Raw genomic sequence first — 25,310 nt, 5'->3', positions numbered from 1 at the left:
TCTTTCTCCCTCTTCACCTTTCCAATTATATCCCTGTCTAGCTCTAACATTCCTTTCCACAAACACCCATTAAACACACTATAAATACAAATGTTACAATACTAGTTCAAGCATTATGTGGGTGACAGATGTGTTGATCAGAAAATCACCATAATTCACACAGCAGCTGACTCTTCATGCACTGCAGGGAGGCATTTGTCCTAATGCTAAAACGTTTTTTAAAGAGTCAACATTTCATATGATAAAACTAAAGAGTTTAGCAAAAAATAAAGAGAAAATCTAGCATAATTTTTCAGAGTTTAATGAATCCCCACAATTAGTGACTTAACAACACACCCAACAATAAGCAGTACAAGCATTTTCACAACATGCATAAAGATAATATGGTTTGTTCAAAAATATTGCCAAAACACCCACCTCTCACTCTAAGCGTTGGCTCTGCAGCAACATACAGAAACCAGCTTTCTTCAGTAAAGTTAGAGCATCCCAAGAACCCTGTTCCCCGTTTCCTTCAGATCTATCTTTTGCTCCTCCTCTCTTTTCTGTTTTCCCCATCTCTCTCTCTCTCTCTCTCTCTCTCTCTCTCTCTCTCTCTCTCTCTCTCTCTCTCTCTCTCTTTCTAACGATCTCTCTGTTCCAGGGAACCCCTGTGTTCAAGCAGACGTTTAATCACATCATGAGTGTCGCGGTCCTTCTGTTTTCATGGCTCCTCGACCCCCTACTGCAACTGATTTCCCTCCCTCCTCCTTCATCTCTTTAACCTCAGATATCAATCTGGAAAACTGAACTATACAAACAAAGTTAAACATTTGTATTTTTTTCACTTAGTACCATTATACTGTTGTCGGATAGAAGCCATCAGTATGTTTATTAGGTTAATTTAGCAGTCTGTGATGATTTGGTACAGGTGAAATTCACCTTTAAAAAGAAAGCGGTCAAAAGTTGCAATTGTCATTTCCAGTAAGCGCATAAAGGCTGTGTGCGATTTTCGAAATTCACGCACTACGCAAGTGCATGAGTATACATTACTACAAGGAAGTGCACTAACACTAAGTATCCAAATTGAGACACGTCAATACTTGAAAACAAAATCTCATATGAGAAGGGTTTTCTTAATTAGTCGCATTTACGCATTCACATGACCTTGCCTATCATGCCATTTAGGCCAACCTAATACAATGCAGTTAAAGATGGAGTCAGAGTATCTGTTCTTTGTCTGCTGCTAGTTCAATCAGGAGAGACCTCCTTTTCAGAGAACAATTATTTATTGATGTGAGAACAATAAAACAATAAAAAGTCTTTGGCGATTTGACCCCATCGTGACGCCATCGAATTCCCATCGTGACATCATCATATTTTAAAAAGGGGCTCGAGAAGCCGTGAGTATTGTACGAAATCCCCAAGATGGAGTCTAGACACTGGTGGTGATGTTGTTGAAAGAAGGAGGATGCTGAGATCTGGATGAAGGAGAAGAGGAGCGAGCTCTGGTGAGCTCAGACCTGGGAGCTGAAAATGATGAACTGGAGGTGAACAGGGAGGAGAAGGGGCGTGACGATTCACGCTTAAAATGAGAACTGACACTGATAATGTGAAGCAGGAGGAGAACACAAGATAGTCCTCTGGCTGAACTCACGCTGATCTTCATTAGATTTATGTTGGCTCTGCCTGCACAAGTCAAAGTGACACGTGTAGGTCAAAACATCATGTAACATGAATACTGGGCTTTCAAAAGAATACTCATCCAACTTTTACTGTGTATTGATAACTAACAGCTACATTTGATTTTGGGCGTGTTTTTTCTCTCTTATTCAGTTCATTTAAAGCAAGAGTTCAGTATTTTTCAACCATGACCATAATTTCACATGTTTTTATGTCTGACTAATTGGAGCAACAATTTTTGAAATTGGTCCAATATTGAGCAAGAGTGTTCCAATTTCAAAAAATGTTGTTCCCATTAATCACAACAATATAGGAAAATGGATCCAGGCTAAAAAATACTTAAAATTCCATTTAACATGTTCCTAATTTAAAAAGGGAAAGTTTTTTGTTGATGCTTGATGGTATTTTGCAAACAGGTTTCAGGAATTGACTATGCCAAGGATCATTGCTTTATTACCGGAAGAGGCACAACAACATGACTCAGCATCTAAGTTAAGAACATGGTGAAAGCACGCGGATGAATCACACTCAGACCTGATGTAATGACAGCTGGATACTAAGGATCATGGGCCATTTCTTCATAGAGTAACTCATACGGTTTCCTGTTTTCTTTGCATGTGCCTGCTGATTTACACAATTTTCTTTGAGTTTAACACAAAACTGTTAGGTTCATTGGTTGGCTCACCACTGAAATATCTCAGATATTTGGTGGATTGAAATAATCTTTGGACAGACCTTCATGTTCCCCAGACGAGAATTCCTAATGATTTTGATGATCCTGACTTTCATTTTGGTACCAGCATGAGGTCGAAATCTGTTATTGTTGTGAAATAGCTAAACTATTGATGGATTGCCATTGCATTTTACACAGAAGTTCATGTCCCACTCAGAATTACATTTTTAAACTTTGGGGATCCCTTTAGCTTCATGCAAAACTAGTGACATTTCCGTCAGCCTAAGCTGTACACTGCTCCGCGTCATGTCTTACAATGCCTTATATGCCTTATTGTGTACACGCAAGTTTGCATACCTATATAACAAATTGGAAAAAACAAAATTAAAGACCTTGGAGCAAATTAAAGAAAAGTTAGTCCTGAATCATTATTTACATCTTGTTTATCTCGAGATCTTATGTTGCATAGTTGGGAGCTGCCATTCTTGAAATTGGCAGAAAAAAAAATACAAGGTTATATAAAAGAATATGTGAGCTGTGGGGTTTTGTTAAGGCGGAAAATTAGTTGTGGTGTCTTTTCAAACTATGATGCTAAAAGAGAGTTAATTTTCCAAATATCAAAATTTTTTCAAAAACACGTTCATAAATTATTCTAAAAGTTCAGTCAAGTTGGTTGTCTAAATTTTCAAACTCTTTTTTTGTTTGTTTGAAAATGAATGAACATAATTCTAGATCTGGCTAGTCTAACTCAGCAGATTTGTGGGATTACAGTATTGCTGGGATAAAGCCTGACATCTCTCATGCGACGGATGTTGCTATCTCTATCTATCTATAGGGGCTTAGCGGCGCCTAGGACAGTTGTGATTGATTTAAAGAAAAGCAAACAAACCAGAGTACTTTTCATCCTATCCCAGAACATACAAAAAAATACATACACATACATATTATTCTTATCTCAGGTGATCATCTAGGCTACATTTTATTTTTTCACAAACACTCACGTTTATTAACCTGAGAAACTAATTTTTCACGTGTGTGTTAGCATGTAGAACAATTATTGTGGTATGCAGCTGAGAGCCAAACAGTCAATTCTCGTACAAGGACAACATGTTCTCATGATAGAATAACAAGATGAAACAGAGGAACCAGAAATACCAGAAGGTGTGATGTAAGGTAGTGCCTTGGCGGGGAGTAACTAGACATCATGACTAATTCACCTGCAAACAAAGAGTGACTGAGGAGTATTTAAACATCATCACTGCATCCTGTACTATATTCACAATCTGATGAGGACGATCAGGACGCTCGACATGACAACCCAAACAAGTAAGACGATGCTGATATTAGACTACTGCAACAAGAAATCAGAATGATACACTGTGGGACTGCTCCAGTGACTTTAATTAACATCATTTTGTGGATTTTAAATATTTTGATGACTTTTTTTATTTTTTTTTTAAGTTAAGTTTTAAGTTTAAGTTTAAGTAATATAATGTGTTCTTTTTCTTCAGTAACAAACATGGCGCTTGATGTGCCGTTTAAGGAGCAGTTCAAGTGTTGCATCTGTCTGGACATCTACACCAAGCCTGCCTCCATCCCTTGTGGACACACCTTTTGCCTGGACTGCATCGACAGCTTCTGGGACACTAAGACCAAGGCTGAGTGTCCACTGTGCAAAGAGACATTCAGAAAGCGTCCACAACTCAGGATTAACCAAGGATATGAACAAATCATTGATTTCTATATAAGGTTGGTTTCTTTTTTTTCTTTTTACTTTTCAGGCATCCTGCTTCTTTCAGATGCGTGGAGACCATGTAAAAAAGCAAAATATTTGAATTTAATTGCGATTTAACATAATTTAATTTGAATCAAAAGGTCTCAGGAGGAGAATGTTGATGGTGTGGGAAGCAGGAAAACTTCCCTAATCCCACTTTTCGAGCCTGAAGAGATTCCCTGTGACATCTGCCATGGAGACAAGTCACAATCAGTCAAGTCTCCATCAGTCAAGTCGTGCCTCGTGTGCCAGGCGTCTTATTGTGAACTTCACCTCACACCACACCTGAGGGATCCAGCGCTGCACAGACACCAACTTACTGATCCGGCCACCTTCGCCACCAGTCACCTCTGCAGAAAGCACCACAAGCCACTGACAATGTTCTGCAAGAAGGACCAGAAGCCTGTTTGTGGTCAATGCACAGAGAGGGAACACAAACACCACAAGACCGTCCCCATGGAGGAGGAGAACAAGAGGGTCAAGGTGAGGAAATGTTATTGTCTTCCATTATGTTTCTGTATTTTTTAAGTGAGAGAATTACCTCAGTCAACATCTTTCCCCTTTGAGACTTTTTCCCTCAGCTGCTTATTGTGCAGCAGTATATTAATTTTTTTTAATCTTTTTTGTACCTTTTGCAGATTCGTTTGAGGGAGACGATATCCAGCATTCAACCAATGATCCACGCCAGACTGAGAAAAGTGAATGAAATAAAAAATTCAGTGGCTCTGAGCAAAGTAAGTTATTGATTGGATGCATGTTCAAAAAAAGCTAACTGGCCAAGTTTGTCTGTTTCTTTCTGTAAATTAAATTGATTAATTAAATGTTTCTATTGTTTCAATCACCAGAAAATCACAGAGAGGGAGATAGAGAGAAGTGCTCAGATCTGCAGCATGCTGATAAGCGCCATCGAGAGACAGCATGCCGGGCTGGTCGAGGAGCTGGAGAAGAGGCAGCAAGAAGCTGAGAGGAGATCCGAGGAGCTGTTCCAGGAGCTGGAGGAGGAACTCAATGATCTGCAGATGAGGAGCAGCGAGCTGCAGCACCTGGAGCACACTCAGAACCCTGTTCACCTCGTACAGGTTAGATACCTCCACTGCATTTATACTGATCTGAATCAGCATTTTAAGAACTGTACTCATGAGAAACCATTGCATCCTTCCCCATCTTTAGAGTTTCCCGTCTCTAAGGCGACTGCCTCAAACTAGAGAGTGGTCTGAGGTCGCAGTCCACTGAGGTCGCAGTCCACTCACATAACTGCATGGGGGTGGTGATGAGAGCTGTCTCCAAGCTTGGAGACATCTGCCAGGAACTTACCGACAAACTGTCTGAAGAAGGTCAGTACATCTTTTGGCAGAAAATTATTATCTACATTCCAAAATGACTAAAGATTGTTGTGAAAATCAGTGCATAAAAATCACCTTTTACTTCTACCTTTTTGCAGAAGCAGACAAGATGGATCAATATGCAGGTATGTTCACAATCACACATCCACTGCTTATTTCTATAAACTAGTTTAACTTTGGTTAGTTTAACCTTTTTATTACCTGACTCACTGTTTTTCTTCTTCGTTTCTGCAGTCAATGTCACTCTGGATCCTGAGACTGCTTCAGGCTGGCTGGTCCTGTCTCCAGACAGAAAGAAGGTATTGTCTGACGTTTGATCATTACATGTGTAATGTAATGTGTAGGAAACTAGTAGTTTTTCAGAGTAGATTGGATTTTTCACATTTAGAGTCTGTAAAGACGGTGAATTCTTCAGAAATTGGTTTGAATTTGGTTGAGCTTTTGCACTAAAAAACATCCCCTGCTGTGGGACATTTTACTGTAATAGAGGAGGAAATTATGAGACATATTGTCACATGAAAATTGGAAAGGGTTGGATTGTGAGAATCCATTTCAAAGGGAATTAAGATAAAACTAAAATTCTCTGACTGGGAAAATGATAAGGTTATTAATTCCTAATGAGGCTAATGTTTAGTAAGATGAAGATGATGATGATGATAATAATGAATATGTTAATTAACAGGTGAGCGTCAGCAGCAAGAAGAACAATTCTCCACTCTCAGACAGTCCTCAGCGCTTTGACTCCTGCGTCTGTGTTTTGGGGAAACAAAGCTTTGCATCTGGAAGACGTTACTGGGTTGTTGAGGTGAGAAACTCAGAAACAAGAAAACACACTTTAAGCTAGCTGTGTATTTATACAAATCCAGTTGAATGTGGCCTGCCACCACAGATGTACAGGAGCGGCTTTTACAATTGAAAAACTACAAATTTCCGATTAAGACCAGCAGCATAAGAAATTCAAGTTTTACATTTTTTGTCTAAAACAGAATTGGGAATTTCTGACCCAAATGTGACTCTGTACTTGGCTTTGATTGTTTTAGTGTTTCCACAAATTGGTACTTTTTCACCTTTAACATCAATAGGAGTCAAGCAATTTAAACCAGTTTCAACAGGCACACATTTATTGTATTTTACAGTTAAAGTAAAATTACCAACATGACATTATTTGATAAAATATTGTACAAATCACACAATACACTAGATATATTACAACCTTTACTTCCAGCAAGTTCTACATGTAGTAAATTCTAACACAGCCGACCTAAAGAGAATCACAGCACTTAAACTACAGATAAAGGAATCATGCATGTCTGACTCTATTCTGGACATTGTGTTTCAGGTTGGGGATAAAACAGACTGGGATCTTGGCGTGGCCAGTGAGTCCATCAACAGGAAGGGGGTCATCAGGGTGCGTCCCGACAACGGTTACTGGGCGATCTGCCGGAGGAAAGGTAGCAGTCTCAGTGCCTGTGCCGGTCCCACCGTCACCCTCCACCTCCAGGAAACCCCCAAGAAGGTGGGCGTGTTCCTGGACTACGAGGAAGGGTCGGTGTCCTTCTACGACGCAGAAGCAAAGACCCACATTTACACTTACAGCGGGTGTGACTTCACTGAGCTCCTCTACCCGTACTTTAACCCCTGTGTTCAAGAAGATGGGAAGAACACCGCCCCGCTGATTATCTGTCCTGTTGATGGAGGAGTCAGGGAAGGACGGGACATAACCACTGAGTCAGCTGTATGACGTGTCATAAGAAAGGATGATGCTAACGGATGTAAAAAAAAAAATTAAGTTTATATATATTATATTAGGCCTATATTTATTGTACTGCAATAATATTTGACCAACACTGGCCTGCAACAGGCCAACATCCATGAGTAAAAGTTTTTATTTTATTATTCAAAATAATCTTTACAAAATGATATCGCACTTGTAATGTAAGCAAATGTAAATAAAATGTGTTAAATGTTGTTGATTGCACTGCAAAATGTCATTCCATAGCCTAAATGGGCAATGGATAACTTAAAATTGTGAAACTGAAAATAAAAGTTATGTATTGAAGATAAAAACTGTGAGATTGTGTCATTAACTTTTATTAGCATTGTTAGTATTATTACAGTTTTGTTAGTTTTTTTTCATTTTTTGTTTTTGTTTTTAAAAAGCCTCCTGTAGACTGGTGTTTAAAATTAGCATGTGTTTAATTATTTATTGCCTTTTACAACCCAGTGCATCTTTAGTTTACTTACACCTCAAAGCGCTTTTGTTGGGAATCAGCTTACATTAACTGCTAAAGCCAAAGAACACACACGCTCATATCCTGAATGTAACCTTCCATTTGTTAGCTAAAGCTAACCTAGCTTGTTAATGTTGACTTATGATCAAATAGACCTGTTTTAAATTTTTGTTTTATATCAGAAAATATGGGACATAGAAATAAGAGATGAAAATGTAAAGAAGAACAATTTTACAACTTAAAGCATTGGAAAAAGCAAAAAACTGTGAAAAAAAGGCATCAAAAACGTTTTTCGAGGTTGACGGGGAAGACCGCACAAAGGTACAACAAAGAAAACCACAACTAAAAGCTAACCTAGCCGGTAACAAATATCCCTGTCTTCTTTTCCCTATGTGTTGCGTTCAACGTGAGGATGAGACCAACTAGCCTGGAGAGAACTACTTTGAGAGGGGTTTGTTTTCTGTCTGACCTACGTAGTTGTTTTGTTCACGTCTGAAGACGGGCCTGTCCTGGCCAAGTCCGCGCTCTGTCTTGTACGTCAGGTTTCAAAAGATGTATTTACAAAAGTTTGTATTGTTGTAAAACAAGAAGGGCAGTCTTTTCTGTCTCTCTTTCAGTATATCTCCATGGTAGCATCTCCAGTTTGCAGCTTTCACTGACTACGTTTACAAGCTGTCGATACGCGTTTACATGACCAAAATTTCGGTTAGAAAAGTGGTAACCCAGGTAGCATATTCGGGTTTTTAAAAACCGGAATATGAGCATATTCGGGTTTTTGCCGGTGTTTACATGGCCGTGCGCGACTGGGTTATTGCTAATATTCTGGTTTTGAACAGGTTATTGGCTGCATGTAAACGTAGTCACTAACTACGTCTACAAACACATAATATTCCGGTTTTTGCCCTAATTCCGAAAAAAAAACAATATTACGACTAAGCTGTTTACATGGCTAATAAAAGTGAGTATTCCACTAATACTCCTGTTTACATGTAGCTGTGCAAAACAGGATTCTTTTCAAAGTTTACCAGCGGTGGCGGACTTGTTGGACCGTGTGAACACAGCTTCCCTCTTTCATTCCTTCAACCAGCTTCTTGAAAAGGTTGGTGTAGCGATCCAAAAACCTGTTGATATCCAAGTCTTTGATAATATTTAAAAGTAGCTGTGTTTCTCCTTCTTATTGGTCCAGCATTGCAAACTGTCTGCTGGTTGGTTTGTGTACAGAAACCATACCAACGCACAGAGCTGACCAAAAGCCTGCTGTAAAAACCCTGACTGAGACACATATTCTGAATGCGCTGTATACATGTCCAAACAATGCCTCTAAAACACGAATAATATCGGTATAACCCACGTCTTAATCGGAAAATGCTATATTCAGAAAAAGGCCTTATTCGGAATATCCAACCGGAATATGTTGTTTACATGACCTGTAGCATATTCGGAATATTGTCATATTTGGAATAATAGTGGAATATTGGTGTGCATGTAAACATACTGACTGTCTCTCTTCCAAATCCATGTGAATCAATTTCCCAGAGTGTAGCTTGCTAGCCTGATTGCATCCCAAACACCTGCCGCCTGTTGGCCTGATTGCATCCATCACACCTGTAGCTTGTTGGCCTGAGCTCCGGTTTCTTCATAAAGACGTGCATGCAACTAGGACTACAGTTGAAAAATAACACTGACGCAATTACAGAAATGTTGATTAATGTGCATTGTCCTAATCAAAATAAATAAATCTTAAACACACATTCAAACACTTGCAGAGGCTGCCATCCAGGGTTAAAGGTTTAGTGTTCAGCTCATGGACACTTCGGCATTGACATTTGCAATTTGTTTAAGTTGCACCACATATTGGTTTCAACTGCTAGGTTTCTCACAAGTCCTTTTCTTACTTTATTAAGGAAATGGTGTTGAGTATGCATGTTATTTTCAACTACTTGTCCCACGTTCAGCTATTTGGTTTCACACAGCATGGATGTAACCTGTTTGTTGTTGATGAGCAATTGAGGCATTACTTACCCTAGCCCCAACCCAAACCGGTAATTTTTTTTCTACTGTGACCTGATAATTTAAACACTCTTGCATGAGATTTAATGTAAAATGCAAAAGCCTTACTGTTAACTCTAGTACTTTAACTCAACCCATAAAGCTCTGACAAAAGAACTACAAAGATATTCTTCATTGTTAGCACCAATATAACATTCCTTTTTAGAAATGTTTTGAAAGATATGATTTAAACATGTCAAGGAGGCACAGATTGAATGTTCGTGTGTCGTGTGCTGACCTACATCTGATAAACATGTTGAGGCTATTAGACTGGAGATCTCCCCGGAACAACAAGTCCTCCTAACCATACGATGTTGTAGGTCGTTTATTCCTCCGTTCTAAAGGTGGCAGGAAATACGACTCACGGGAGTGCTTTCCGTCCTCATATCTAAATCAGAGAATGTAATGGTCGTCGTTTTAAACACGTTAATGTCAGAATGTGACTTTAGGCAGCTTTTCATTTTGTTCCCAAAGTTGCATGTTTTGGATAATTGCCCAGTGTGAGTTTTATCAGTGTGTGTTTTTAATTTGGTTTTACAACCCGGTCTCACGCCAGTTCGTGAAATGGTCACGTTATTTTGATTTATTGATTCGTGTACAGGTCATGATTTTCTCGTTTATTTTGTGTACAGGTCACGATTTTCAAACGTGACCATTTCACAAACTGGGCTGCTCTGGGGGACGTAACAATGGGGAAATGAAACGCCACACGCTGGCGACGACAACGGGACGGACTGCCAAACGCGAGACGTGATCCCCGGGCGCAGGAACACGATCCAAGGTCTCCGTGGCACGCAACAATGGGGACATGAAACACCACACGCCGGCCACAACAACAGGACGGTTGTGGTTAGGAAAAGAATAACGGGGAAAGGTTGTAGTTAGGAAAATAACACCGACATTTTAACAACAAAAATACATTACTTTAAAATTCGTGCTCACCACACGAAAATAAAGTCATTAACTTGTTCAGTACACGAATCAATAGATTCAATAACGTGACCATTTCACGAACTGCCATGAGACTGGGCTAGGTTTATTAGTAGATGTGTTGCACGTTTTAACAGTTATTATTTGCATGGTTTTGTGGAATGTTTTAACAGTTATTATCTGCATGGGTTTGTGGATTTGCAGTGTTTTTCTAATTATTTGTTCGACTTGGAATTAGGATTATGAGATTGTCCACAGGATCTAATGATGTCCACAGGATCTAATGATGTGCTTGTTAAAGGTGGACGCGAAACAGGTGCAGGCGAGGAAAAACAAGCAAAACAGATGACAAATCAGGAATAAATAAGCACAGCAAACCAAACATACTTGCACAAAACTATAACCAAACACAAAAACTCTGCTGTGTGACATTAGGTTTGGGCACCAAAACTACTTTTACCCCGTTTACACGTACATGGTTATTTTGAAAAACTGAGACATTTCCCTTCGTTTGTGCCCTTTGTTTTCAAACTGAGAATTCGCCTCTGAACACGATTCTTTCTACAAACTCCGGCCAGAGTGCAGATCTTGGAAAAATTTGTTTGCACATTTGCATGTAAACTGAGACAAACGGAGGTTTAGGCAGCCGAAGAAGTGAGGAAGAGAAGAGAGAGGAAGTGATTCGTTGCTGTTGTTGCTATTTTCGGGATTCTGACTAACGTGGCTCTGGCTAACGTGGGCTTGAGCTTCTCGTTACACTGCCACCTAACACGTCTGGCATGCTCTTGATGGCATTAATGGCATATATACACGGGTACGTGTAAACGAACACTTTTCTGAAAACTGACAGCTGTGCATAATGTTATTTTTGAAAACGGAAAGGCGGAAATGTCCGTTTATGAAAATAGCCGGCTACGTGTAACCGTAGCATTAGTTAAGTTTAGAAAGAGATTGTGGTTTAGGTTGAAATTAATACAGTTGTTACATTACGCCTTAGTACTTACTGGGATAGGGAGGAGGTTGGGGCAGATGGGTGGCTCCCAAAGAAACAATGTACAATAAGGGCCCTATTTTAACGATCTGAAAAGCAAGTATGAAATGCAAAACGCAAGTAGCTTTGTGGGCGGTGTGGTTTGGGTGTAACGTGAAAATAAGGTAGGTAGCGATATTGCTGTGGCCTCTTGGGCGCATCTCCTCATGTCTGTAGAGGATTGCTGCAGCCATGGAGTGTGGGTCTCCAAACACACCACCTGCACCTGTTGTGCCCCTTCCTCCTCCCCCCACTCCATCTCCGTCCACCCCCTCCATCAGCAGCACATCGCGCATTGCCACTCCCGGACCGCCAAGTGTCCAATCCCACCGTAGTTCAACATCACATCTCCTTAAGTCTTCCACCTGAAGCGCATTTTCAGTAATATTTTTCTTGTAATTATGCATGGTTTGCAAAAATGGGAATTGCTGCGTCCGTGTAGATGAGGGAAGCAAGGTGTATGCGCGTTGTGCACACGCTACATTATGGCCAAGCATGCGACCCTAAAATAGCATCTGAATAACGTGCCACTGACTTTAGACTAGCGCCACTGACTTTAGACCAGGTTTTTCTTGGTCAGTGGCGGAATTGTTTTCTGAAACTGCAAAATAGCACCAGGGAACGTTTGCGCCGGAACACGCCTCCTCTTTTCGCTGACGTGCGTCTGTGGAGGGAAAAGTCCGCTGTGCGTCGGGTGCAAAATAGGAATGATACATGCGTCAGTGTAAAAAGGCAATTGCGCTGAGTGCAAGATAGGGCCCTAGGTCTGTTCGTCATGTTCCACAAATCGTCACCTTCCTAAAATAATTGCCTAAGTAATTTTTTAACAAAAATGATTTTGTTGCCGAAATCATCTCCTCATGGTGATGGCCACCTCTGGTAAAATTTCCTACATCCTCAGTTGAACAGGTAATGAGATTCTACACCTAGTATAATTGCCTATGTCAAGCATGTGACTTAGGCCGTTTTATTTTTTGTGTTTTCTGAAAAACCTGAAAAGATGACTTAGGCAATTATTTTAGGAAGGTGACGAAATGCAAAGTGGGGCGGTATCTTTTTGTGTTCAATACAAACAGTATTTATATATTTGTTTGGTAAAATATTGTGATCGGACTACAAAAGCCGAAGTGGCAAAATTGTGATGAAGTAGGCCAAAAAAACATTGAGCTGCACCAACTGAGAGTGTAATAAGTAGTTGAAAATAACATGCAAACTGAGGAAATAAAGGTTGAATAAGACAAAGACTTTGCAGTTGAAACATCAATTCATTTTGTGGTTCAACTTAGACAAATTGCAAAATCAATTAGAAATAAATCAAACATATAAATCAAAATATGTACAAATTCTTAGGCAGAATTGAATTTGTTAAACTTAAACACTTGCAATTAAACAGGAGAGAATAAAAAAGCAATTAGCAAAATGACACAATCTCACTTTTATTTTGAGTGTCACAATTTTAAGTTATCCATTGCTCATTTAGGCTATGACATTTGACATTTTGCAGTGCATTCAACAACATTTAACACATTTTATTTACATTTATGTACAAGTGCGATATCATTTTGTAAAGCTTATTTTGAATAATAACATACAAACTTTTACTCATGGAAGTTGGCCTGTTGCAGCTCAGTGAAGTCACACCCGCTGTAAGTGTAAATGTGGGTCTTTGCTTCTGCGTCGTAGAAGGACACCGACCCTTCCTCGTAGTCCAGGAACACGCCCACCTTCTTGGGGGTTTCCTGGAGGTGGAGGGCGACGGAGGGACCGGCACAGGCACTGAGACTGCTACCTTTCCTCCGGCAGATCGCCCAGTAACCGTTGTCGGGACGCACCCTGATGACCCCCTTCCTGTTGATGGACTCCCTGGCCACGCCAAGATCCCAGTCTGTTTTATCCCCAACCTGAAACACAATGTCCAGAATAGATTCAGACATGCATGATTCCTTTATCTGTAGTTTAAGTGCTGTGATTCTCTTTAGTTCGACTGTGTTGAAATTTACTACATGTAGAACTTGCTGGAATTAAAGGTTTTAATATATCTAGTGTCTTGTGTGATTTTTAGAATTTTTCTGTACATTATAGTTTATTTCCAACAAAATAATAATTTTTACTTCATTTTCATTTAAATTTGTTTTTTTTCATTTTATGGACTTTATGAACTAATAAGTAATTTATTTCCAACAAAATAATCCAAACAAATCTGTAAAGTCAGTAGTGCAGGGAGTGGATGAGAAAAAATGTGCTCCATGAGTGCGGCGTTGTCAAAACACAGAAAACAAAAGCCACAGTGTGTGGGGAGAGGAAATAATTCAAAAGGACTGGCTGATGCTCTGGCTTGTATGCAGGACACACCAGACCCAGGTGTGTCTCATTCTGCTGATTTAACTCTGCAGCCAGACACTGAAAACAGAGCACCAGCAGGGAGAACCAAGCAGAGTGACACAATTATACTTGATTAAATGTACTTAGTTACTTTTCACCACTGGCAATTATGTAACCTCAAGGTTCATGCCTATATGTGTAATTTGACAATCATCATGTTGTTATGTAACAGGTTATATAATGTTTTTTTTGAAGCATTTTTGCACACACACCACAGACTTCCTTGAAATGTAACTACTTTTATTTGCCAACACAAACATACTGTACACACACCTGCCAAAAATATTTCTCTTTGTATTCACGTCAAGCAGTCAGACGACTTTGATAAGGACAGAATGTTTCTTGCCTTGTTTGTCACCAAGACAATGCAGGTGTAGAACAAAAGGGCGCCACTGTTCTCAAACTGTCATGGGTGAAAGCATCTCAGAATCACTGTTGCACTATTTACCTACTTGCAGAATTTCTGTTAGCTGATGTTAACATAAGATCATTTTTGCTAAAAACTGTGGCCTGGTGTCTCTCACAACAAGCAGGAGGAAAAATGGAGTGGTTTAATGCTACAAGGTCAAATATGGATTTAACATTTTTCTTTCTTGACACAAGGAGGAAGAAATAAAGAGTTTATTTGTAAAAACAGATACAGTATCGTTTCAAATAATGTCATGTTGGTAATGTCTCAACTGAAAAATACAGTAAAGAAGAGCTTGAAATACAAACAGAGTAAATATGTGCCTGTTGAAACTGATTTAAATTGCTTGACTCCTATTTATGTTAAAGGTGAAAAACTACCAATTTGTGCACACACTACAACGACCAAAGGCAAGTACAGAGTCACATTTCTTTTTTAGACAAAAAATGTAATTTCCTGTATCCTGCTGGTCTTATCGGAAAAATTGATTTGTATAAATACACAGCTAGCTTAAAGTGTGTTTTCTTGTTTCTGAGCTTCTCACCTCAACAACCCAGTAACGTCTTCCAGATGCAAAGCTTTGTTTCCCCAAAACACAGACGCGTCTGAGAGAGTCAAAGCGCTGAGGACTGTGTGGGAGTGGAGAATTGTTCTTCTTGCTGCTGACGCTCACCTGTTAATTAATATATTCATTATTATCATCATCACCATCTTCCTCTTACTAAACATTTGCGTCAATAGCAGGAATTAATAACCTTATCATTTTCCCATTCAGAGCATTTTAGTTTGATCTTAATCCCCTTTGAATTGGATTCTCACATCCCAACCCTTTCCAATTTTCATGTGACAATATGTCTCATAATTTCCTCCTCTATTACAGTAAAATGTACCACAGCGGGGGATGTTTTTTGTGCAAAAGCAGTTTCTGAAAAATTCATTGTCTTTACAGACTCTAAATGTGAAAAATCCAATCTACTCTGAAGAACTACTAGTTTCCTAGAAGGACTGTGCTCTTTACACATTTAATTTAATGATCAAAAGTCAGACAATACCTTCTTTCTGTCTGGAGACAGGACCAGCCAGCCTGAAGCAGTCTCAGGATCCAGAGTGACATTGACTGCAGAAATAAAGAAGAAAAACAGTGAGTCAGGTAATAAAAAGGTTAAACTAACCAAGGTTAAACTAGTTTATAGAAATAAGCAGTGGATGTGTGATTGTGAACATACCTGCATATTGATCCATCTTGTCTGCTTCTGCAAAAAGGTAGAAGTAAAAGGTGATTTTTATGCACTGATTTTCACAACAATCTTTAGTAATTTTGGGACGTAGATAATAATTTTCTGCCAAAAGTTGTACCGACCTTCTGCAGAACTTCTGTTTGTTGGCAATTTCCTGGCAGATGTCTCCAAGCTTGGAGACAGCTCTCATCACCACCCCCATGCAGTTATCTGAGTGGACTGCGACCTCAGACCACTCTCTAGTTTGAGGGAGTCGCCTTAGAGACGGGAAACTCTAAAGATGGGGAAGGATGCACAGGTTTCTCATGAGTACAGTTCTTAAAATGCTTTTTCAGATCAGTATAAATGCAGTGGAGGTATCTAACCTGTACGAGAAGAACAATCAATAACTTACTTTGCTTAGAGACACTGAATTTTTTATTTCCTTCACTTTCCTCAGTCTGGCGTGGATCATCAGTTGAATGCTGGATATTGTCTCCCTCAAACGAATCTGCAAAAGGTTAAAAAAAAATACAATTTTGTATATAATGCTGAAAAAAAAAGCAGCTGAGGGAAAAGTTTCAAATTCTTAAAGGGAAATATGTTGACTGAGTTATTTTTCCCACTTAACAAAATACAGAAAAAGGTTTCTATATTCGTACAAAAGAAGGAAAGTGGGCTTTTTTAAGGCTAAGTTTAAAGGAAGTTAATAAAATAAACGTTTCCTCACCTTGACCCTCTTGTTCTCCTCCTCCATGGGGACGGTCTTGTGGTGTTTGTGTTCCCTCTCTGTGCCTTGAACACAAACAGGCTTCTGGTCCTTCTTGCAGAACAATGTCATGGGCTTGTGGTGCTTTCTGCAGAGGAGAAAATTATCTCTCCTTTTTCACAAAAGAAACCACAACTAATTTCTTCCGCCTCACTGAAACCTCACAGCTCACACTATCTTTCATATTGCCTAATGTTTTTCTGTATACCGGGTGTGCTCACACTCCCCCGGTCACTTCTGGTCTCTACCTTTCCTCTCCTTCCCTACAAACCCCTCTAGCTCTCCCTTGCGGTTGAAAATAGTTACTATCATCAAGTTTTCTCAAGGCCTTGGAAACAGTATCAACCCCCCCTACTGCCAGTCACTGGCAACAACACGGCCTCTTCTCTATTCTCCTATTCAGAGTATTTTAACAGTGAGGTCCTGTGATGGAAGTTTCTGGACAGCAGAGTGGATAAAGATGTCTTCAATAATAAAGATGAGAAGAACCAAACTGTCTTTGTTTGTTTTATTAGTTTCAAGCAGAAAAACAACTTTCACAAAACAGAGTGCAGTGTGAAAGAGTCATGAATATAATTGCTCACGAGCAGACAGCTGGTTTCGCCACATTATTTAGGGTGCAGTGAAAGAGCTCTCAAAGTACATGCAGAACGTCTGTCTCCTTTATACACAGACAACAAAGAACACTTGAACAGTCTCTGATACCTAGAAAACAGGAACACCTAAAGGGTAAAATTTATGAAGAGCAGGAAACGTCTGAAAGCACTTGTCAAGGGGCGATTTATGTCTCGTCGCCATCCAGCTTCTATAGTCTGAACCTTTGCCGTCTCTATGACCCTTAGGTCAAACCACAGTATATGTAATGTCTATTTAGCAGGTGCTGTCGCATTATTACAAAGAAACCCCATTGCACTTGATAACCTTTTCAATACATCAGCGTTCATATGTTTTCTTGTTACAAATAAGCATGATTATAAAATTTCCGTTACAATTCCACTCTTTTGATTAATAAAATCACACAACATGAAAATGAAAATTTTAAACAAGTTGTGAAACACAAAAAAAATCCCTTTTTATAAATGAATTTAAAAAAAGAATATTGCAAAACTGTTTTTGTGAGAGATACACCCTCTCTGAGTAAGAGCAAGCTATATGATAATAAGGTTAAATGTAAAAATATCAAGGCTATAACAATACAAAATATTGCTAATTATTTTTGCGAGGGTTAATTACCCTCTGGTCTTTAGCAAGCATTTCTACTAGAATATGAAAACAACATCCAAAAAAAAAAAATCTGCGTAAGGAGGTTGGTTGGGGTGGTGGATTTTGGGTGGGTCCCAAAACAGAGGACTTTCAAGCCAGGCAATGGAGTTCATGTCCCAGAATAAGTTAAGTAACTTAGTACATATTACATAATTACATAGTACATAATTCTATCCTTGTCCCATTGTCCTTGTACAGGAATTGAATGTTTGGCTCTCAGCTACAGACCACAGGAATTGTTGCATCATTATTTCTGTCAGGGTACAATGGCAGACTCAAATGCACAACTCAGGACTCAAGAGGAACAGGTAAGTTCAATTTATTGCTCAAAGAACAATCAGACAAAAGTACAAAAACGGCAGGCAAAATCATTGCCTGCGAGATGACGCTCTGATTGGTTTATTGCACGTTACGCTCAAACCAAGGGCGCAAGAGTCATTTATCCCACCGGTATAATAGCAACAGTGCCCGAGATCCGCCCACAAGCTACTTGCGTTTCACGTTTGATACTTGCGTTTTAGATCGTTATAATATGGCTCTCAGTGTCTGTCAGAAATATATTGACTGAGTTATTTTTCCCACTTGACAAAATACAGAAACAGGTTTCTATATTCGTACAAAAAAAGGAAAGTGGGCTTTTTTAAGGCTAAGTTTAAAGGAAGTTAATGAAATACATGTTTCCTCACATTGATCCTCTTGTTCTCCTCCTCCATGGGGACGGTCTTGTGGTGTTTGTGTTCCCTCTCTGTGCATTGACCACAAACAGGCTTCTGGTCCTTCTTGCAGAACATTGTCAGCGGCTTGTGGTGCTTTCTGCAGAGGTGACTGGTGGCGAAGGTGGCCGGATCAGTAAGTTGGTGTCTGTGCAGCGCTGGATCCCTCAGGTGTGGTGTGAGGTGAAGTTCACAATAAGACGCCTGGCACACGAGGCACGACTTGACTGATGGAGACTTGACTGATGGAGACTTGACTGATGGAGACTTGACTGATGGAGACTTGACTGATGGAGACTTGACTGATGGAGATTTGTCTCCATGGCAGATGTCACAGGGAATCTCTTCAGGCTCAAAAAGCGGGATTGGGGAAGTTTTCCTGCTTCCCACACTGTCAACATTCTCCTCCTGAAACCTTTTGATTCAAATTAAACATGTTAAATCTCAATTCAAATATTTAGCTTTTTATGTTTTTGTAAGCCTCTAAAGAAACCAAGCTTTTATATAATTCAATGATTTGTTCATATACTTGGTTGATCCTGAGTTGTGGACGCTTTCTGAATGTCTCTTTGCACAGCGGACACTCAGCCTTGGTCTTAGTGTCCCAGAGGCCATCGATGAAGTCCAGGCAAGGGATGGAGGCAGGCTCGGTGTAGATGTCCAGACAGATGCAACAATTGAACTGCTCCTTAAACGGCACATCAAGCGCCATGTTTGTTACTGAAGAAAAAGAACACTTGCACACAGTTTCATTTTGTGCACAGGAAGATTCTAAACAAGCCTCACATTTTTTGGTCACTAAATAATTAGAAAAGATATTTTGAAAGTTTTCCAAGGAATGCACCATACTCTAAAATTGTTCATAATTGTGCATAATTATTCCATGTAGCCTGCAAACACAGACGTTAGAAAAACTAACCACACATGACAAAATACTTCCAAGTGTTTTATACTTCATATATCCATCACAACCCTGTTATTTATAGCTTTGGACATTTTTTATGCAAGTTTGTGTTGTAATGTGCTGCATTCATTGAAATCAATATAGACTGTTCATGTAGACCTAGGATAGTAGTAGTTTGAACTGAACTGAAATAACCTCATGTTCATTATTTCATTATTTTATATAAATTATATTAATAAGTACACCAAGCCTCCATGAGATACAAGACACCATATATGAATATATTTTTGAGTAAAAGAGTTAAATAAAACACAATTCATACAATCAGATAGTCAGATTGTTGTGTCTACAGCAAACTTTACAAAATGTAGATTAAAAAAAGGTTTTAAATTCGTAAAATGGTAATTAGTGTCCCAGCAAAGGAGTGTAATGGCAACATTTTATTTTAACATGATTGTTTAATATTCTACAAGATTCTCTTATATTCTTAAATTTTGTCAAGACTCTTTCACTCCAAGTGAAAGAGCTGAAATTGTAAACCTTAAGTCTAGCTGAAGTTATTTTTTGTTAAAGGACCTCAGTCCCTCATGCTGTTTTACTTTTAGCAGATAAGTTGAAAAAGGCCATAACATGTGAACTGTGTCTCTTTCTGTCTTCTGATATAAACAGTTTCAACAGGAGCAGAAGGGAAGGTTGTATACATTTGACTTTTTATGGTGTTTTTTTAAGTTTCAGGCTTCTAAAGATATCTTGCAGAGGGGTGGCCTTTAACTGAGTTTCTGGTATAAAGATGTGCTGAACTTTAGTTCAGATAGAAGACTTTTTCAGATGTGCTGTGGTACTTGTGAAACTATATTCCTGCATTTGCAAATGTAAAATAAATACTCAAATCAAAGACCACAAACTTTGGTTTAATTCTCAAATAGTCTTTAATTCATCTCATCTTGTGTTTTTGAAACGCACTCCTGCTGCTAATGAGAAAAACTTCCACCACAATCTGGCGTCACGAACAGGATTGGATGAGATAACAGAGAAAAGAACTCTGTGGGTCGCTGATGACTGGCTATCCAGGGATCAAAAATCGCCTGCCTCATACCTCTAACCTTAAAAAGGTATTTCAGATAGAAAAGAGGATTAGGATCGCGGAGGACTCTTGACTGTTTCCACTCCGATCTAAACTAACAGGAAGAAATTTCAAGCAGCACGGGTAAGATCAAAATTGATTAATTGCAATTGGATTGTGAATTCAAGGTTTTGAACAAACATTACAAACAAAAATTCCTAAACAAATTAAGTAATGAATAATTTGCAAAATCACAGTCATTATTTGAAGAGGATGAATGAGACAAATACTGACATTTGGAAATTGAGTAATTAGATTCCTTTTTGTTTCTTTAGATTTTTTTTTTTTTTTTTTTTTTGGGGGTTTCCTAGTTAAAAACAAATAATAGAATTGAATTCATGATTATTCCAGTGACATTTTGGAGAAACAGACATATTTCTGATTATTTCCCTGATGCTGGCATGACAATAGATTGACAGAAGAGACAGACGTTGGGCTGGCCTATAACTAACTTTAATAGGCAGAAAGCCTAACCAATTACAATTGAACAGAAATAATCGGCGGGACTATTAAATTACGAACAAAATAAAAATAGTCTATGAAACTATTAGCACGTTCTTGACTATTAAGAGACGGTCTGCGGGCTGTTCTGGGTTTTGACAAGGTTTGCCGAAAAATAACTTAGCTTTGTGGTGACGATCACATCGAAAAATAAAAAGTATACTAGAATAAAGCTTCTGTAACTATGAGGAACGAAACCTCAAAGCCATGTGAAGCATCTGGACCCATAGTTGGTGAGATGATTGAAAAATATGGACCGGACTGACCCTGGACAGACACTGACATTACAAGTGCCACCAGCCATTTGCCTACCTTCAAAGACTCAGGTGCATACCTCACTGAGCTTCTCATTAAGGTTGTTAAAGATGCAGTAGGTAAGTCTTATAAAACTAACTTTCTGTCACATTTGCTGAAACTGACCCTATGTTCCAGTAGAACTACATGATGTATGTAATGTAAAAAAAATCCAGCTCCTCTGGCACCACCTACAGCCTGCACTGCGATTGGCAAAATTCCACCGCTCCCGGTTGATTTTCTCCAATCAGGGCCACAGGGGGGTGTCTATCTGCCTGTCAATCACTGCTCAGGCACGTACACTCATATATAGCGTTCTCCCTTCCCCGCGCACGAGATGCAGAAAGGTTTCCCAAAACTCCGGTGGTGAAGTGGCTTTTCAGAGGTGGCGTGAGCTCCGGGATTTTAAAGATCTGAAGAACGATGCAGACGTAGCCACATTTCTTCTCGACAGGTAACATCATTACCATGAATGATTTATCTTTCACTTGGTTATTAGTAGTCAAAAGTCCACAAAGCTACATTGGTGAGGATGATAGTAACGTTTGCACAGTGGTCGGTCTGATATGATGCTTAAATGGCTAACGCTAGCATGCTAGTTAGCATCGTTTTACTGTTGGTGAGTAAAGTTAACATTGTGTTATAACCAATTCTGGTTATTGGGAGCTCTGTACTGCGATAGGCTACAGTACCTACGGTCATATGTGTCCCCGGGGCTAGATATAGCGGGCGATATAGAATCCCATCTAGAGCTGCTGGCTAAAAAGAACTGTAAATACAGTAAGATCATCCTTCACGTAGGGGGTAATGGTCGTAAATCGGAGATCACTAAATTGAATGTTGAGTCACTTTGTGCATACGCAAAGACAATGTCGGACTCAGTAGTTTTCTCTGGACCCCTGCCAAACCTGACCAATGATGAAATGTACAGCCGTACGTCAGCCTTCCACCGCTGGTTGTCGGGGTGGTGCCCAGCTAACGATGTGGGGCGTTCTGGGGAAAGCCTGGTCTGATGGAGAGAGACGGCATTCATCCCACCTGGGACGGTGCCGCTCTCATATCAAAAAATCTGGCCGAGTTTATCGGACATAAACCATGACAACCCAAGTTTGATATTAGTAATCAGGGGTGCAGTACTATGCGCCCCTCTGTGCTTCCGTTGGAGCAGTCACCCACTCATAGTCTAATAAGCACGGTGTCTGTTCCCCGACTCAGATTGGTTAATTCAAAGGTAAACAAAAGATGCGCTATACTTAACAACCTAATTGGAATTAAAACGACTGCAACGATAGAACAAAATAGGAAAATTAGATGTTGACTATTCAATATTAGATCTCTGTCTTCTAAAGCATTATTGGTAAACGAGTTGATATCAGATAATAACATTGATTTATTTTGTCTTACTGAAACCTGGCTGGGCCATGAAGACTATGTTAGTCTAAATGAAGCCACTCCTCCCAGTCATATTAATACTCAAATTCCTAGAGGCTTAGGCCGAGGAGGGGGAGTTGCAGCCATCTTTGATGCAAGCCTGTTAATTACTCCTAAACCTAAATTAAATTATAACTCGTTTGAAAGTCTTGTTCTTAATCTTCAAAATCCGGTATTATGAGACCATTCTTTAATTACGTTTGAATTCTTCTTACCTGACTATACTACATTAGATAAAAGCTTCTACACTAGATGCCTATCTGACAGTGCTATAGCTAAATTTAAGGAAGATATTCCAACAGCATTTAACTCTATGTCATGCTTTAATATAACAGAAGACCTTTATGTTAACCTCAGTCCCTCTCAAATTGATACATTTGTAGACGGTGCTACGACCTGCCTACGGACGACTTTAGACTCTGTTGCTCCCCTCAAAAAGAAGATGATGAAGAAAAGGAAACTAGCACCTTGGTATAACTCCTAAACTCATAAATTAAAACAAATCTCGCGAAAGCTTGAAAGTAAATGGCGTTCCACCAAACTGGAAGAATCTCGTTTGGATTGGCAAGGCAGTCTCAAAACCTATAGGAAGGCCCTCAGAAATGCCAGATCAGACTATTACTCATCATTAATAGAAGACAATAAGAACAACCCAAGGTTGCTTTTCAGCACTGTAGCCAGGCTTACAGAGAGTCACAGCTCTAGTCAGCCATCTATTCCTAAATCTCTGAGTAGTGATGACTTCATGAGCTTCTTTAATAATAAAATTATAACAATTAGAGATAAAATCCATCACCTTTTGCCCTCAACTTGGTTCACCTTTAAACACAGGACTGCTAGAAGGAACGACGAGATCTGACATATACTTAGACTGCTTTTATCCTATAGACCTTCAACAATTAATGTTAAAGATAGCTAAGCCATCTACCTGTCTCTTAGACCCCATCCCAACGAGGCTACTCAAAGAAGCGCTACCTGTGGTTAACACTTCATTACTAGATATGATCAATATGTCTTTATTAACAGGTTATGTACCGCAGTCATTTAAAGTAGCTGTGATAAAACCTCTTCTGAAAAAACCCACCCTCGATCCCGAGGTCTTAGCAAACTATATACCTATATCTAACCTTCCCTTTCTCTCCAAGATCCTTGAGAAGGTAGTTTCTAATCAGTTATGTGATTTTGTATATAGCAATAGTTTATTTGAGGACTTTCAATCAGGATTTAGAAAGAATCATAGCACAGAGACGGCACTGGTGAAAATTACTAACGACCTTCTAACTGCTGCAGACTAAGGACTTGTCTCCATACTTGTTTTACTAGGCCTTAGTGCTGCATTTGACACTATTGACCATACAATCCTGTTACAGAGATTGGAACACTTAGTTGGCATTAAAGGAATCACAGAAAGCAGCAAGTAACCTACCTTTAACACACCATTCGGGCGTTAATGTTTCTTGAGGCTTCCGTTTGGCATTAAATCAGCACCAGAGATCTTCCACAGAGCTATGGAATCCATAATAGAGGGTCTGGAAGGCACCAGAGTCTATATAGATGACCTGGTTGTCTGGGGAAATACAAAACAGCAACACGATGAAAGACTGTAGAAAAGAATGGACTAAAACTGAATAGAGACAAGTGCCTTTTTGGCGTTTCAGAGATGACCTTCTTGGGGGACAAGGTCATGAGTGAAGGGGTGGAACCTGATCAGTCAAAAGTGCAAGCCATATTGGACATGCCAGCCCCCACTGACAAGAAAGGTGTCTTGAGAGCCATGGGAATGATCAACTTTCTGGGAAAATTCATTCCTAACCTTACCTCCAAGACAGCAGTCTCAGGGAATTGCTACAACACAACACAGTGTTTGAGTGGACTGCACGACATGAGAGAGTGGAAACAATTAAAGGACACTGTAACTACGGAGCAAGTCCTCACATTCTTTGACCTGTCAAAATCGATAAAAATCTCCACTGACGCCTCAAAAGATGGCTTGGGAGCTGTGCTGCTCCAAAGGAACGTAGACAAATGGCAACCTGTGGCATATGCGTCTAGATCAATGACAGAGACAGAGCAATGCTATGCTCAGATAGAAAAAGAGACTTTGGGTCTGGTGTTTTGTTGTGGAAAGTTTAACAGTTATGTGTATGGATTGCCAAACTTTACGGTAGAGACTGACCACAAACCACTCATATCGATCAGAAAAAAGAACCTCAATGACATGTCACCCAGAATTCAGCGCATGATGATGGTGTTGCAGCGCTATGACTTTGAGCTGATTTACACACCGGGAAAATACATTGTGCTGGCAGATGCTTTATCACCAGCACCTAGCAGTGACATGTTGGTCAGCCCAACAACTGAGGATGCTGAAACACACATAAACATGGTGACTGCTTCGCTCCCAACGTCCGATGTCATGTTGCAGTAAAAAAAATGTCTGGTCAAGAGGAGTATGCCCGGGGTTCTACCTGGTGCATGCAGACTTGTGTATGGCTAATGTACTGGTGCTGAGACAAAACAGGATTGTCATCCCACAATCCATGCGCCAGGATATGCTTCAGCGTATCCACGAGGGACATCTAGGTGTGGAGAAATGTAAGAGGAGAGCGAGAGAG

At 39.6% G+C, this 25,310-nt stretch overlaps 4 protein-coding genes across 5 annotated transcripts in view; 2 read left to right on the top strand and 2 right to left on the bottom strand.

Moving 5' to 3' along the window:
* Positions 1–3,628: 3,628 nt before the first annotated feature.
* LOC114545372 (E3 ubiquitin-protein ligase TRIM47) lies at positions 3,629–5,339 on the top strand. The gene is made up of 6 exons (XM_028563645.1): positions 3,629–3,658; positions 3,844–4,081; positions 4,208–4,589; positions 4,745–4,840; positions 4,952–5,185; positions 5,277–5,339. Exons 1-6 carry the CDS (start codon positions 3,643–3,645, stop codon positions 5,337–5,339), a joined length of 1,029 nt encoding a protein of 342 aa, XP_028419446.1. The 5' UTR covers positions 3,629–3,642.
* A 20-nt stretch (positions 5,340–5,359) lies between these two features.
* Positions 5,360–7,212, top strand: LOC114545971 (pyrin). Its single transcript, XM_028564596.1, has 5 exons — positions 5,360–5,440; positions 5,548–5,574; positions 5,684–5,748; positions 6,132–6,254; positions 6,789–7,212. The coding sequence occupies exons 1-5, from the start codon at positions 5,365–5,367 to the stop codon at positions 7,188–7,190; spliced, it is 693 nt and encodes a 230-aa protein (XP_028420397.1). The 5' UTR covers positions 5,360–5,364; the 3' UTR covers positions 7,191–7,212.
* Positions 7,213–14,723: 7,511 nt separating this feature from the next.
* The window catches only part of LOC114545371 (E3 ubiquitin-protein ligase TRIM47-like), a 50,054-nt gene continuing 39,467 nt past the window's right edge, over positions 14,724–25,310 (bottom strand). The window contains exons 5-8 of the mRNA XM_028563643.1: positions 15,841–15,992; positions 15,707–15,733; positions 15,533–15,597; positions 14,724–15,153 (exon numbers count right to left, since the gene is read on the bottom strand). Of these exons, the coding sequence (XP_028419444.1) occupies positions 15,576–15,597; positions 15,707–15,733; positions 15,841–15,992 (201 nt within the window). The 3' untranslated portion in view covers positions 14,724–15,153; positions 15,533–15,575. The remainder of the gene's footprint in view (positions 15,154–15,532; positions 15,598–15,706; positions 15,734–15,840; positions 15,993–25,310) is intronic.
* On the bottom strand, positions 18,184–24,621 carry LOC114545507 (tripartite motif-containing protein 29-like). 2 transcript variants are annotated; one of them, XM_028563823.1, is made up of 3 exons: positions 24,122–24,621; positions 18,972–19,130; positions 18,184–18,857 (listed from the first exon to the last, which is right to left on the bottom strand). In XM_028563823.1, exons 2-3 carry the CDS (start codon positions 19,055–19,057, stop codon positions 18,392–18,394), a joined length of 552 nt encoding a protein of 183 aa, XP_028419624.1. In that variant the 5' UTR covers positions 19,058–19,130; positions 24,122–24,621; the 3' UTR covers positions 18,184–18,391. The 2 variants fall into 2 exon arrangements, with proteins under 2 accessions (XP_028419624.1, XP_028419623.1); XM_028563822.1 differs by lacking the exon at positions 24,122–24,621 and having other exon boundaries at positions 18,972–19,266.

Source organism: Perca flavescens, chromosome 19 (genome assembly GCF_004354835.1).
Source record: "Perca flavescens isolate YP-PL-M2 chromosome 19, PFLA_1.0, whole genome shotgun sequence".
Classification (NCBI taxonomy): Eukaryota; Metazoa; Chordata; class Actinopteri; order Perciformes; family Percidae; genus Perca; species Perca flavescens.
The sequence above is the reverse complement of the archived record's forward strand: the minus strand, read 5'-3'. Positions and strand labels throughout refer to the sequence as shown.

Bases quoted from the DNA above. Each gene is read 5' to 3' on its own strand.
- LOC114545971 (XM_028564596.1), top strand. From the start codon at position 5,365: ATGGGGGTGGTGATGAGAGCTGTCTCCAAGCTTGGAGACATCTGCCAG. The intron at 5,749-6,131 runs GTATTGTCTGAC...GTTAATTAACAG, and splicing joins TGTCTCCAGACAGAAAGAAG to GTGAGCGTCAGCAGCAAGAA. The intron at 6,255-6,788 runs GTGAGAAACTCA...ATTGTGTTTCAG, and splicing joins GACGTTACTGGGTTGTTGAG to GTTGGGGATAAAACAGACTG.
- LOC114545372 (XM_028563645.1), top strand. The intron at 4,082-4,207 runs GTTGGTTTCTTT...TTGAATCAAAAG, and splicing joins ATCATTGATTTCTATATAAG to GTCTCAGGAGGAGAATGTTG. The intron at 4,841-4,951 runs GTAAGTTATTGA...TTCAATCACCAG, and splicing joins ATTCAGTGGCTCTGAGCAAA to AAAATCACAGAGAGGGAGAT.
- LOC114545507 (XM_028563822.1), bottom strand. From the start codon at position 19,144: ATGTGCCGTTTAAGGAGCAGTTCAATTGTTGCATCTGTCTGGACATCT. The intron at 18,858-18,971 runs GTATATGAACAA...TTGAATCAAAAG, and splicing joins CACAACTCAGGATCAACCAA to GTTTCAGGAGGAGAATGTTG.